The 16058-nt window shown below is 35.1% G+C and overlaps 2 protein-coding genes across 3 annotated transcripts in view; one reads left to right on the forward strand and one right to left on the reverse strand.

The window, feature by feature from the left end:
- The window catches only part of LOC143911007 (uncharacterized), a 901246-nt gene that overhangs the window by 856680 nt on the left and 28508 nt on the right, over window positions 1-16058 (reverse strand). The window lies entirely within an intron of this gene.
- Window positions 1-16058, forward strand: part of ed (hemicentin protein echinoid) — a 166127-nt gene that overhangs the window by 140677 nt on the left and 9392 nt on the right. For both annotated transcript variants that reach the window (XM_077430123.1, XM_077430124.1), the window contains one exon: window positions 6057-6253. In XM_077430123.1, the coding sequence (XP_077286249.1) occupies window positions 6057-6253 (197 nt within the window). The remainder of the gene's footprint in view (window positions 1-6056; window positions 6254-16058) is intronic.

Here is a 16058-nt window from a genome sequence, read left to right on the forward strand (position 1 = left end):
ATCTAAGAAACTTTCTTGTACTGATTGAAACGTCTTATCGTACAAGTAAATAGATGATATTTAGTAAACACGGCGATAGTTAAAACTGCGCGTAATTGTTTGCAACGGTTCATATCTTCCACCGCGAATAAGTTACCCGAAAGTATGCTAAATATTTTTCATCCCCCATGAGGATACACTGCCGTATTGTTACGGAAGTTTTTCCCTTTCGAAAGTCGTAAATCATTAAGGCGTAGCGTCGATACGGCCCATATAACACGAGCTGGCCTAATTATGCAAAGCGTCAAAAAGACTTTTCCTCTCGGTTCCGTTCGCTCGCTACAAAACCAAACGTTGAGCGAGAGCCAAATTGAGATATTAATTCTAAAAGCAATAGATTTTCATATACGCCCCATCGTAACAGTGCCCACGCCACACTCGTTAAGAATTATAATTAAATAAAACAGCAGCGTGTATTACGGTTCGATTCGTATCGTGTGTGTGTGGATTTCTGATGGTTACATTAGCCAAAGCTAGGTCTAATTGCAACGATAAGAAATACGCGTAGAATCATCAAACGTGATGAATGCCGCATAAATTGTATATTAAATTTATAGTTCAAATGCTCAACGGAATACCAAATATCAAAATTTCTTACCCTCCTCTCGCTGCCAAAATGTATGTACCTATTAAATAATGATTATTCATATTAGATAGTCTAAAAACGTTTTCTCATATGCAAATTCATAATGTTTTGATCGCTTTTTTAAATATTACGTAAAAATTTAAATATTATCCAGTTTAATACGTGGTCTTTCGAGCAATGATGCTATTTAAAAATCTTCGTCGAATAGAAATTCAATTATGTTGGCAAATATCATATTTCCTGCACATTTCTATATTATATAAATGGTTAGAGCCATTCGGCAATAAAATATTTTTATTTTGAAATAAATCATAAATCATCATTTATTACTATTCACCATCCGATGGTGGATGCTGCTCTTTAACACTTCCATTCGTCTCTATATTGCGCAACTCTCATCCATCTCACCCCATACATTTTTGTAATTTTTTCTACCCATCTTCATTGCGGTCCTTCTTTTACTTTTTACCTTTTCTCAGGTACCATTTTAGCACACCCTTTGTCCACCTCTCGTCCATTCTTCTAGCTACATGACCCGACCATTCCTATTTCAATCTCTTCATCTCCTTCACTATATCCACTGCCCTTGTCATATTTCTCACCCATGTATTGTGCTTCCTATATCTCCTCGTTATGCCGAGCATACATCGTTCGTTACGTATTTAAGTGCATTGGCCTTTGTGTAACATCTTGGCTTTCAATGTTCAAGTTTCACATGCTTACATACGTTATCACTGGCAAAACTCAGTGATAAGATAAATATTATATATGTACATACATACATATATGCTTTGCTGTATTTGTAGGCGTTGCAATAAAATTAATATTGTGCGTATGTATATATTACATAAGAAAATTGGCAGCCCCATTTATTTTTTTTGATAAAATGATTTTTGACGAGCTTTGATCCAAAAGTTTTCCAGGATACTGAATATTTATTGCATTGGTGTATTTTTCTTTCCTTTCTTTTGGCTGATTAAAAATTAACAGCATTATTTTCAAATTAGCCGTCCGGGTCTGAAAATTAAAGTAATAATTTTGTGGTGGGGAGTCTAATTTCTTCATGCGATACGCTTGTTTCCTGTATGAATTATGATTATTGGTGGTAACAATAGACGCGGACAGGTATCCATCAAGCGGGGGCAATTAGCATGGAGACCTTCCCCATACCTGTGGGGTGGTTAGCCCACCCTCTTCGTGTCCCGAGATGATGCATCGACGGTGAAGTCCTCTTCCTTCCTTCCTGACAGCTTCTTCCCATGGCTTCGTTTCCGGCGGCCAAGTGTCCCCGGCGCTACTTCGCACTCGCCCATTCATCATGCGGCTGGGAAAAACAATTTTCCTGGAAAATTCACCGTCGTCTCGCGAGCCTAAAGACGGCGCGACGGGGGAAATTCGGTCTCAAGCACTCTTCCGGCGTTAAATAAATCACGGTGAAGCTCGTTTTTTTTGCACTTCTATAGGTATTTTTTTATTCATTTTCACTCCGCAACGGCGTGACGCTATCTATCGACGCTGAAAATTCAATATTTTTTCAATGCCATATTCACCCTCTTCCATAAGATAAAACGAAGCAGCTTTCAACAGGTGTTTACCCTTTCGCTATATAACCATAATACTATTATAGAAAATTTCTTCGTTTCCCTGCATATATTTAAAAATGCTCAACGTTTACCTGTCTACCCACCAGATATTACCAAACGCAGACTAAGGGCATCAATTTATAAATGACAATAAGTATTCATATCAAATTTAATGGATTTTAATTTGATTACATTAATCCAAAATGCTATTCCAGTGTCTATTATCTTTTGAAATGATGATTAGAATTATAATACATCAAAATTTAATACACCGAAAATAATAATCAGATTAATTTATATTAAAGTATTATAGAGAAAGTATGTAGTATAATTACCGTATCGTATTCATAATATCATAATATCTAATGAATGAATTAAAATGTCACATTAACGTATTATAAATTCACGTATCATTTGCTCAACTGAAGAAAGCGTGATGAATGTATGTATAATATAATAAAAAAGCGAATTTTGCCCTACTTCTATTATATTTATAAAAATAATTCTGTTTTTTTTTTATTTCGTTTCATTATATTATATTATCACATTCATATTTTTTGCGCACATTACAAATTGGTCGTTCTTTACGGACAGCCTAGTTTCACCTGTTGATTCACTTACCTTTCAAATGATATCTTCAAGGTCTAATCGGCGTTCCAGAGCGTTGCGATGGGTATTTTAAATTTTTTACTATTCTCACGCTGTACCATTTTCGGTAACGCACCTGCGATCTTGGGTCACGATTCATCATATTTCTAGTAATTGCCTTTAGGGCTATTACTGTACCCTGTCAAGGCCTCATATATTCATCTTCACAACCTCTTGCAATTTATTAGATTTTCGTGTCATGTATTTCAATTTTGCACAGCGTATGTTGGACAGCTTAGAGACTGGGTCACGGAGAACCGGAAACGGCACGGGTTTCATGGAGAGAAAGGAGAGGTTGGATCGGGAAAATGTTACGGAATAAGTCATAAAACTACCGCGTGGAAAATCAATTTTCCGACCCGTTTTTATTCATACCATTCGTTCTCAAAAGCTTCCCAATTCGTACTCCTCACAAATATAGCTATGTTCTTTATTCAAATACTACCACATTTTCGATTCTTATTATTATATAATACATATATTTCGTCGCTATATTTAACTGGAATATTCGATAAAATCAAAATTGTAAATCAAGTTTAACAATACCTCACAAGTTGAGTGTCTACTTACGAATTCCTACGCACGAACCGGTCACAGTATCGCTTTTGAAAGTTTACCGTTAACCCTGTCCCGAAGGTCGAGGTCAAAAAACAAGCACAAGCCGCGGGTCAAATCGTCTTGGAAGAAAACCTTTGACACAAAATTCTTTTGCCAACATATTTCATGTTCTGTATTTTCCAGAACCCGCATCCCGGTCAATATATTTTTTTTTAATATTTCCAATGATTACAAAAATGACAATCTATGTACATATATACACACATAAGTACATATGCAGAAAGCATATAAATTTTAAATTTCTTCGGGCATGAAGGATTGTTAATGTAACTTTACTGTAAATCCAGGATGCACCAAATTAGGTCGCATGTATGGCATGTTATTTTCAACTCTAGTATACCTTCACACTATATGTTCATATGTACATACTTCAAACATTCACAAGTCTAATATAAAATTATTTTTGTTTTATAAAGATTTTCACTTTGCATTTCTTTAAATTCAACAATTATTTTACGTATTATATGTACCCATATTTTATCTCATTACGAAAAGTGCTTTCGGATTATAACAATTAAATAACGGTAAATGCGTAAATGCATTCATGCAACATCGATTAAATGTATTTTCATTATTACGCTACGCCAATTAAGTGATTCGCAAACACGGGGCATAAAACGCGCCACGTACATAGATTATTACGTTACAATATCCTTATTTTAATTAGCGAAGATCAAAGCGTTCCGTTCGTTTAACCACAGCATATTAAGATTTGTTCGTCGTCTTACGGTTTTGACAGAATCCGAAATCCGATTAAATTTCCATTTCTCCGTTTTGCGTATCGGCGGATAACTTCCTTGTGATACTCGTTTGTGCTTTTGTATTCGTGCTTTTTTCTCTGATTTTTAAAAGATTCCGCCTCCAGATTTTTTGCGCTTCTTTCAAACAGTCCTTTTTAGCTGGGGCCATCGCATTTTCTACGTTATTTGTTTTATGATCAAAGCCTGAAATGAAAATCCCGCGAAACTGTTTCAAAGGGCGCGCGAACATTATTTGCAGTCGTAGTTGCCCTTCGTTCTTTGCACGATTTTCAAAGAATTTTTCAAAAACATCTTTGAATCTTTATGTCCTTTCTCCCTCTTGCCCCGGGGTTTAATCATTTTCTTTTTAATCTCCAATATATCCTCGACTCGTTAGCCTTATTTTCGCATGCATAATTTTGTCTTTCACTACCTATATATAAATTCATGTACATATATAAAGGCTGATTACCAATTAAGGCTTCCAATCCCGGGATCCCGGTGTTTTCTGGTACCGTGAATCCCGGTGCTGAAACTAGTCTTAATACCGGGATTGCGGTGCTGGCAGAAATTTCTTTAAAAATATTATTTTTATAAAAAAAATATGGAAAAAAACATAAAACAACATTATATAATGAACAATGGTGGGATGAGCAATGACAGTCATAGTCCATCGACGCCGGCTTGCCGTTTCTCAGAAACCTTTTGGTTTATTGAACTCAAATTTAATATCTACAAGTTTAAGCTTAATACCAAGTTATGTATAAAATTTGCAAAGTATCCGTCAACCGGAAGTGGCAGTTTACTCTTGTTCGATTTTTCTTCCACTATTTTTTTCGACCCCTTTAACTTTTGTGCTCTTCACGTAAAAATTCAAGTATAATTGTTGTATCAATGTGATGAAAATAAAAAAAAATCTCTAAATATACTAAACCGAAAGCGGGATTTTTTCCTGTTAGAAAACGATTCTTTCCACGCCCTGAACATATTTTGCTGAAAATTTATATTTGTATTCTTTTTGTACTAACTAACAAGTTGATAAGGTTTTGGTCGGCATTCGTAAGCCGGAAGTAGAACTTTTGTCTTGTGTAAGTTTTTCTACATTTGTGTTCAATTTGTATTGAAAATGCTCATAGCCGGTATGTGTGAACGTGTATGTACATACATACATATGTTCCATTATCGAATTTTGTTTTTTATCCTTCTTTTATTCCTCAAATACATAGATTAAGTCGTAGATTGGCCACATCCGAATTTTTACATACAGTAATTGAAGTTTTTTTTATATTAGGTGGATTGTTTCGATGAATAATTACTAGACGGTACAAACTATTTGTAATAAACGAATCAATGAATCAAAGCGATGTTTTTTACTTTATTTAATTACATTTTCGGATGTGTTTTATTTAATCTTAGAAATTTATGACTGCGAACCGAAAATTGAAAGAATGTAGCCAAACTCTCAAAATTACTAATTATTAAAATGCACTATTACCAATGTATTTTGTCCATCATTAAAAAACACTTTCGTTTTAAATCTGATATTTTTAGATCTACGTTAATATGTATGTCATTTTTCTTTCCTTTAAAGATAGCGCAATTTTATTTCCCGTTGAAAAGCGCAACCCTTTTTTTCTTCTCTGTATTTTTCACTTCCGGTCTCCGAAGGACCCTCGTCATTTCGTCCGCCGAGACTAATCCTCGTCGGATTGGAGAGATTACGTCTTAGAGACTTACACGTTGACGTTTTCCGTTCCAAATAATCTGACAGCACTAGTCGGTAGACGGAAATTTCTTGAAAATTCAGTTATATCTAAAAAAACACTTTTTTTTGTCCTTCAGGTGGTATCGAGACGGCTCTACGTATCCATTGGAAGCTGAAGTTGTTTATGGAAAATCCCGCACTGAACCTAGCAACTCTACTTTGGTATTAAATCCAGGAAAAGAAGACGATGGTGCAGTGTTTCGGTGTGTTGTCTGGAATAGAGCTCTTTCTGAAGGAGTCAAATTGGAAACTACGATCACGTTGGATGTCAATTGTAAGTACAATTTGCGTTTTTAATTCAGCGATCTAATTTGCACTCAGGCAATATAGGATTATTCTTTGAAAGTGTGATAAATATATCTCATGAAAATTGTTTAAATAAACAAATATTTGATTTTGTCTAAATTGAAACATGTTCTATACATGAAGTGAGTCGTTATTGAATCATTCGCTTTGTTTGATAACATTTTCATTAGTTACTTTTTTATATCACTATGAAATATGACGGGCTTTCGTGCGATGTTTTTTCGCTCGTGTATACGAAAGCTCCTTTTCACTTTTTTCTATATCCACGTTCCATTCAAAGATTTATGTCAGTGAGATCTGAGCCATTACAAGTTGGAATTGAAAGTTAGTATCATTTTTTTGCGAGGAATTTTTGCGATATATTTTTTCCAATTATGTACGCCAGCTAAAAATGTACACACACGTTTATCGTTATTATATGCAAACTGGCCCCGAATTTTTGAAAGCCCGACCATAACATAATAAATACCCGGTCAGTCTATTATAACGCGTTAAAGGGTTTTACATCGTTTTTGTTGGGAATGGCGTTACGTTTGCGAAAATTTACAATTCACGCTAAAAATGGCGCGCTTTGAAATCGCATTTTATCGTATACATATATTATGTATTTTTGAAAGTCGTTAAATTCTACAAATTTCAACAATGAACGTTTATTAAATTTTCTCCTTCACATAGTTCTTTTTTCTAGGTTACATGAGTTTGAATGGGCTTTCTCCCTCTCAAAATTCTAGGGCTCCAGATGGCAAATGCGTTTTGACGCCATTTCAGTACTTTAATTATGATTGATCAAGTTTTCAATGATTCAAGTTTTTATTGGATTTTCCCACAGATGCTCATTTTCTTTTGCCGATCTCTAACATATGTATGTATGCTGATGTTGTTATACATTTTAGACGATTCCGTTTAAATTTATAAATTCAATATGATGCAAATTCTGAGCTGATTACCATAAAAAATTAAACATTAATTCTAGTTTAATTTAACATCAATATAACTTGTCCTGTTACTGTATAATCTGAAACAACGATGCTTATCAAATTACATACATTCATTATAATAATTGTTAAAATAATAAGATCGTATGAATTAATAATAAAATGAAGACACGCCTATCACAACTGGAGTATATCTAGACGTTCCGTGGCGCACTTGTTTTTTTCTTACAATTATGGTCTCTAATTTTTGGAATTTTTCTCTCAAAATGAGTATTAAAATCGAGGAACAGCTATATTTTTATTTTATATGTGAGATATGAAAAATTTTAATTAAATTTAATATGACAAATATGTATATGTAGAAAGTCCGTTTCCTACGATTTTTTTTCTTCTTTGTACAATATGCAGATATGTATGTATGTATATTATAATTTGGTGACTTTTTGAATTATTTCATACCCCAAAATTTATTATATCTTGTATGCGGAATTTTATTATTATGGAAATATTACAACTATATATGTACAATGTACATACAGAAATATATTAAACTTATTAAGAAAAATACATAAGTGTGTATATTTACATTTCGTAAACACATATTCAATAGAACACTCGTATTTCTTTTCGCCTTTACCATTCCACTGTTACCCCAAAGGCATTGCATCCAGATTGTTTGTCGGTTGGTAGTTGTTTCTAAACAGCAAAGACTTATGAATGCCTCGAGTAAAATGGAGCATAAAGCGTCATAAAGCCATACCGAGAGAAAAACGGGCGGGGAAAACACTCCCTACGTACACGTAAAACCGTACGGTTTCCCCACAACTTTATTGTGTATATTTTCCGCAAAAAAATTTCTTTTCGCATCGGTATTTCTCCTACGGTTCGCCAATAAAACGCGCTCTTCTTCGCGACGCAAGAAATTTGCGTTTAATATGAAATCCCAATAAAACGTTCGCATCTCCCATCCCAACCACCTCCACAGTAGTACGTCCCGCCAACCGAAGTGAACGAAATTCAATCGTTCGCATTTTTATATATGCAGCGAATTTCTTTTATGCAAAATGAAGTGAATATACGTACACTTTAATGTCGTTCAATTTGGACTCGCACGCATAATAAACCGTGACGTTTCCGCGCTCCTCAACCCCGATATGACCGTAACGCTTATATTGATAGGCTTTTTTTTACATCTTTGCCCTCTCGTTCTCTACTCGCGTATTTTCACCTCAAATTTTCGGAGAATATGTGCGTTGTTAATAACACAGTGTATTGTGCCGAGTCACGATGGCGCTCTTCCGCATTCTTACATATATTCGAGTAATGTCTGAATCACATTTTCAATCTCGTTCGGAATTCCAACTTAAAATTTTGTCCTCACGAGAGTGTTTCTACATACAGAACTGCTTCACATATCGTGCTTTAAGCATTAACTTCGTTTTTCAAATATATACATATCTTAATACAATCGACGCCGATTTCTAAATTACCTCATTACAATGACGTAAAATCACTACCATCTATGTATGTACTCATACTATTTTATTTTATACATACACATCTACAATAGGTGCCATGATACGTTGTGCCTGGTGAAACCTGTTTTTTTTTTTATTTTAAATGCTTTTTATTACTACTAAATTATGTTCATCTTATATCTACATATATATCTTAATAACTACTGATTATTTTCTGTTTAACCATTTTTTTAGTAATTTTAGTATTATATTATTCTAAAGTTAATTTACAGCATAATCAGAAAAAGAGCTCAAAAACCCATTTACCTGGTTCAAACCTATGGGCAGATTTTTGTTCATACATAAGTACTAACAATTCTAAAATATGTACAATAGTCATCTATGGACAAGCTGGTATAATCAACAATCAACAAATTCGATATACAGCGATTTTCCGAAACATATTTTACAGAGTATGTAGCATTTTTATAATAATCAACAATTGCGAGATGCTAGAAACTCGATCTAACTATAAATTAGAGGGGTGAGGAGGAGCCTGATTTTTTGGATTTGTCAAAATAATTAAGTTAGATAATCGGCAATTCTAGCGGTCGATTTGGTATTTAATTAATTCCTAGATGGACGTTAGCTAGGTGTTTTTCAAATAACAATAGACCGCTTCATTAGTGTTCAAAGCAAGAGAGCATAAAAGCATGATTTTTTCTAAGAAATTGTCAATATTGAATCTTTCGAACGCCGATATTTATTAATAACCCAGATCTTGCCAGCAGCGTATATTAATTAAATAATCACTCGATTCCGAGCGGGACTTGAACCTACGACCTCTCTACTAGTATACATTGGCTCTACCAGTGAGCTACGCTGTGGCTTATATATACATATACAGCTATGTTCCCTCGCTATTTTAAACACCATTTAAAGCTACAGTTTTCAATTCAAAACCATAAAATTCGAAATGTTTTTGAAAAAGGTTGGAGGCCGAGGTCAATCCCTATGTATATTTTTTTCAAACTTTCACTCATCTGAGCTATGCTGGGCAATAAAAATGAATGTTTGTCCGGTATATAAATCCACAGTTTTCAACCTCACCAATTTTGGGATCATTCAATTTTCTTTATCCCCAACTTACATATACGCCAGACAAGTTTTAGAATGTCTAGAATCGAAAGCTTTCATACAAAAGCGCCTGCGCATCGCTATGCAAATGATTTCTTGGCAATGTAATTTAATATTTTGCTATATTTTATATTTATTTTAAATCGCGTTTTAGAAGGGGTTAGAATCCTTGGATAGTGTTTTTATTCAAGCTTAATCCGCCCAAGCAACGCCTAGCGAAGCCCTGCATATATGTATGTACATATATGCGGCTTAATCGTCAGCGCGCCGGGCTAGTAGCATATAAAATTTGATTCCAAATTTATACGTTTATTTCGACTTTAACTACTGTATTTAATCCAATTGCGGCGTATCAATTTTAAGTATTAGTTAACACGTTAGCATACCCGATGTGCGTGCCGTGAGTTTATTTGCTTAATTGACTTAATTGATTTAACAAAATGAAATCGGAAAACGACGGAAATTAAAACAACCGGAAATGAATTGGCTGGAAAACAATCGCACTGTTACTGAACGCTCCGACACACATAATAATATATTATAATACACCCATATGGGTCACATACGCCATAGGTAGGTACATAGCTAAGGGGTTATTTTACAATTTCCGGAAGTAATTTATGTGAGAAGGGTGGTGTAGGGGGTGGAGTGCAATGCACATATACGTCGTCGTGGTCGGATTTACGAGTGCGCTTTTATCCGGCAGCCGGTCAACGGTGGAAATTCTTCTACGCAAGATAACGACCCCAGCACATACTCACATATGATAACGAGACAATGGAAAGTAACCCCCACACACGCCCACTTTTGTGTTTAAAATTAAATTCAAGGGAGGCATTCTCCACAAGCGACCCGTATTGTGTATGGCCTCAATCGGCGAAGATTAACCCGTGACGCATTTAGTCGGTGAAAATAGATAGATAGGAATCCGGTGTCGTTGACGGACCGCAGTGATAGATCGTGGTGGTATTGCCGCTGGATAAATAAATGAAACGACCCCTGGGTATTCAGAGACCCGTCGCTGTAATCCTGAGGTTTTCTTTTACGGATGAGAAGAGAAGATAAATAAACGCTTCTCGACACATTCGATCGTTTCGACGGGAAAAATAAACGAGCACACACACTCACTCCCCCTCCCCCTTCGTATTGTTGATTTTGTTTTTAATTTCAGTCAAGTTGGCAAATGAAAATCTGGTTGCTATGTACTTTCGTAAACTTTTCATATTTTTTCTCGCAAATTGAAGAAAGTTGAAATGTATGCTTAGTGATAAATTCAATTTGCCACTTACGTACATGCCAATATTTATTTTTTTGATAAACTCGCATTTATGTGAATTGTGAAGATTATGGTTATTTGTTTGTATGTACATATATACATATGTAGTTAATTTTGTATCATTGTGGTTTTTAGATAAAAATCTTCTTCACAATCTTATTAATAATTCAGCTAATACGCAGTACGTACTTATGTATATTTTTATTCGAATTTATAGTACTGGTTTAAAATGTACATACATAAAATAAAAAAAAAGCATTCTTATGGATCATATATATAAACCTATGTACATATGTCTATATTTTATAATTTCTAAACTTACTAAACGTAATAATATATTGGTATTTCTCAAACAAACTAGATTTTATTACGTATGGCGCTCAAGTTAAGCTAAATCAAACTAATTCAAGTTGAATAATAATTCCGTAATGTTTGCATATGTTATAATAATGAATCTATGAGTGTGCTTTACAAAAAACATTTTGAATAGTTCATTGTACTAAATTTATAATAGTATATAATAAAATAATTAAATAAGTTTTAATATTGCTTGGGTAATTCATTCAAATTTATTTTTCATGCTAATTTGAATTTCTTGTGGGTTTTCATATATTATATTACATCAATAATAAAAATGAAAGGGATACATTTACAATAATAATAAAGTAGGTGCCTACGTGCTTTTTGTCTGCATCATCTCCATTCTCCATCTCACTCTGTGTCACAAATTTGTAAGCAACGACAGCATTTTTCAACTCAATTTAAACTCATTTAGTGCTTGAATTAGTAAGTTGAGATAAAAAAAATATTGAGATAGAAAACCAATCCTCACAAACGTGGTGGAATAAAAAGTTTGCGAAATAAACACATTATAGCACGAAAAAAATGTATTTAAATATATATTTTTTTACTTTTAAAATTCGCTAGATAATTCAATCAGCCGAAGAAACATGCGGATTATTGATTCCAATACTCTGAGCCCAGACAGCAATGCAAAATTTTGAGTTAAAGACCGCAAAAGTAAAAAACATCGCGCATTTTTAAACCCCTCGTATCTCATAAACAAGAACGAACCTACATAAATCATTTTCACATTCGAATTCAGTGGATCAAACATAGATTGATTAGATATACTGCATATACCAACAGCATATGTAGATCAATGGCCAGCGTTATTTGACTCCAAAGTCGATCGTTTCTACCTGAGTTTGTCAATTTATCTGATTTCATTTAATCGGTTCCAACAATTTGGCAACCCTGTCCTATCCCATTCGTAAAAAATCGAGTTGTTCATCATCTCGATTTTAGCTGATTAAAAAATGTTGCAAAAATTTGACCATCGATGTGTGGCTATTAATCGTTTGACCATAGATGTCGTGATTAATAAATGGGTTTATACCTCTTTAAATAAATAATTCTTAATCTGTATAGCACACTCGTTGCGTTGGAGCAATCTGTTATTCGACTGATGAGTGCACATGATTGATTGAATAAAAAAAAATAAAATTTAATTTATTCATCATGTATTATACGAAGCCTGCTGAATCGTGGGAAAGTTTTGTATGTATATATATTATTTTAAAGTGCAAAGTTTGCTCCCTGTTAGTCGAACTTGTATTATACTAATATAATATTTACTTGTATTATAATAATATTTTCTTGTATTAGTGTGTACGCATCCGTTTATTGAAAACCAAAGTGACCAATATGCGCAAGACTTCACAAAGTAACGAGTCGTTCTCGGGCGTTGGTTGTTACTAGTAACGATAACGACTTCCTTAAAGGCCAAGCGGGTCGATCGGGGATTAATCCAGACTGGACGAGATTAATTCCAGTGTCAACAGCGCTCGAATCGGATGCGAGCCGTTTGTTTAGCATCCTTAATTACACTTCTAATGCCCGATACGATCGACCCGCTAAACGCTACTAATTCCCACCTAGAGACGCTCGCCGTACGACACCCAAATTGAGAAGCCCTGCTCGGACGAAATTTACAAGCTCGCGTCAAAGGATAATTGGCAAGTCGTGAAATTCGGAGATTGGTGCGTCGTTAATTGAAAACCGACACGTAATCTCACAAGGCGCGTTTTAACCCCGAGCCGACTGCGGTCACAATGGAAATAGATAACCTCTTCTCGAAAGGCTTTTACGCGTGCGATTGACACACATACACGCGACCGGATCCGCTTTTGGGTAATCGTTGTCGTTAATTTTTATGTGAGGGTCCCGCTCCGATTAGGAGGGCCAGATTGGATTTAAATAGGGACGCTGGGTCAGAGGGCCGGACCTCTAGATCCTCTGTGTGCTGTTGGGTCCGCAAAGCCGACAGACGATAACGAATCCGTAATAAACGCTCTCATATGGTAATTCCATCGAAGGGTTCCAATTGATAAAAGACGTGAATCTAACGCTAATAGTGTGACAGTGTTTTTCAATATTTTTTAGCCAGTTTGAATCACTTATGAATTCAATATACCTTAGTATGTTTATGCTCCAAACATCAATTTTGTAAAAAATATTCAATTCAACTTGTTGCATATTGTTATGATAAAGATAACTTTAAACTAACTTTGATTTATGTTTTCGAGCCTCTGATATTCTTCAACCGAATATCATATGAAGGAATTACTTTTGGAGTTCTCGAGACTTTCGGTGGTTTCAAATGAAATTAAATCCTTTGAATATTCAGAACACTTTACAGGATAAGACGCTAAGAATACACCCAATCTTATGAGAATAAAATTATCATTGAAATATTATTTTTCGGTTTGTATTACTTTTTAGTCTAAAGCAAACGGGAAAACATCTGCTTTGGGATCATAATTTCAATATGTTGCTGAGTTTTGTTAACTTGAATTTAGTTGTCATTGACCTTAAGATTTATCTGTAAACCAGCATAAACTAAAGTTTTTTGTTCGTACTATAATATTATATGTGTATTTATGATTATGACCGGTCCATTATGTAATAATATTGTAGCGTGGACGTCTAGAGGGGTTTCCGAGATCGGAGTGAAAGACGCAGTGAGTGCGGTGTTGTAGTTTATTGTTCTTGATCCGTTGGCCTGCCAGCTCCGAATGAAGCACGAACTAAAACCGCCGAGTTTTTATACCCAATGAGTTCTCTCCGCACAGAGATTGGTCGATGAATCGCGAGACCTTATTGGTTGTTTTATATGGCTCGTTTATACGCTAAGGCATTTTTGGCGCGAACGCGAGTTCAGCGCTAGTAAACCTGTGGTCGACGAGCGCCAATCACTACCTTTTAAGCTCTTAAATGATTAAAACTACGTACCTACGTGGTACGTCGTTTTTTTAGATACTTTAATACATGCAAAAAACGTTAGACGTTTGTATTCCGGTACGCCAAATCCATACCGCAGAGTCCCTCACCTGGAGTGATTTCGTTGATATTTTATCCTTCTATTCACATTGGTTTAACAGTGATCGTTGATTTAATTCCCATATTTGAATATAAGAGATACTTGTCGAAATAATAAGATCGAACGAATTACATATGCACGTGCAACCATTTTATGGGCAACCCATCACCGCTGGAGCTCACGTACGCGTTCTGTGCCGTACTTTTGAATTTGTTCTCACCATAATATTTTTTTTTTCAATGGACTTTACAATTTTTGCCAATATACTTCAGAGCTTATCTCCGATATATCTCTAAGTGGATTCTCTTTTTTTAAAACATGTAATATTCAACAATTATATTAATCTCGTTATTCCGCAAATATAGTGTGCCATTCAAGTTTCAAATTAGAATTCATTTAACACTGCAGTTAATCGATTCGTTAAACTGCATCCGGCGCCATTGCTCTGCTATGTACTGACTGCAACGGTGTTTGTTTTTATCGATGGATAAGTACGTGAGTGAAAGGCGTATGCACTTTCAAAGTGTACACTTCTGAGTTGCGATTTGCCGACAAAGATATTTGCATCCAGCACTGCTGAATTTCAATTAGTCGAGGCCGGCTTGCGGGGTACATCACAAAATTGAGCGTTTTATTTAAGTTAGCGCTCGCGTGCCGACTTGAATAATTGATTTGTGGGTTCGGTGGGTGGGTGGGTGGTCGATATCGAATAAATCTATTCCGATAATTTGACCCACCAATTCCCTGCCTCCCACCCCCACCCTCCACCCTTGTCATATTTGGTCTGAAAGTTGATTACAATTGACATTCCGTGGAGGCCTTTCCACCCCCCGCCCACCCCTCCTCAATCAATATTCGTGTCCAAATTTGATAATGCGGCGAAATTGAGTTTGTACGCGCCTCGAAACTTTCGAATTTTCATCGTGTCTTCTCTCCCTCTCGTTATGTGTAATTTTGTCATCAAGATTTTTCCATACCGAATAATTATATATTGTACATTGTCAAATTTCCAACGGACATTTTCACCAATTCGACTGAATGGTACTACCTACACACATCATTTGTACTAAAAGTCATACTGTGCACGATTAACTTTTTTTCTACAAAATATTAGTAGGTACCTAGACGAAATATTGTAGAATGAATCATATCATCATTTTCATCATTTACACCCATTGACCAAACATGTCGGGTGAAGGCCTCTCCAACACGCTTCCATTTGATACTCTTACTTATGGAAGCGTGTTGGATACTTGATACTCTCATCCATCTCACCCCTCACATTTTTCTAATTTGGTCCACCCATCATCTTTGTGGCCTTCATTTCACCTTTTTACATTCTCTCGGGTACCATTCTAGCACTTTTTTTATCCGCCTCTCGTCCATTCTTCTAGTTACGTGACCCGCCATTACCATTTAAATCTCTTTACTCCCCAATACTTTTGATGACTGTTGAAATTCAGATTTAAACTAACCGCGCTTAATTCAATTACTGTTTCAATTAAAACTTGTATGTAACTCCCTCTATATAGTTTTTTTTTTATTCAATTTCTGTATATCAACTAATGGCCTGTGAGAATTCGAAA

This window comes from Arctopsyche grandis, chromosome 4 (assembly GCF_051622035.1).
Source record: "Arctopsyche grandis isolate Sample6627 chromosome 4, ASM5162203v2, whole genome shotgun sequence".
Taxonomy (NCBI): domain Eukaryota; kingdom Metazoa; phylum Arthropoda; class Insecta; order Trichoptera; family Hydropsychidae; genus Arctopsyche; species Arctopsyche grandis.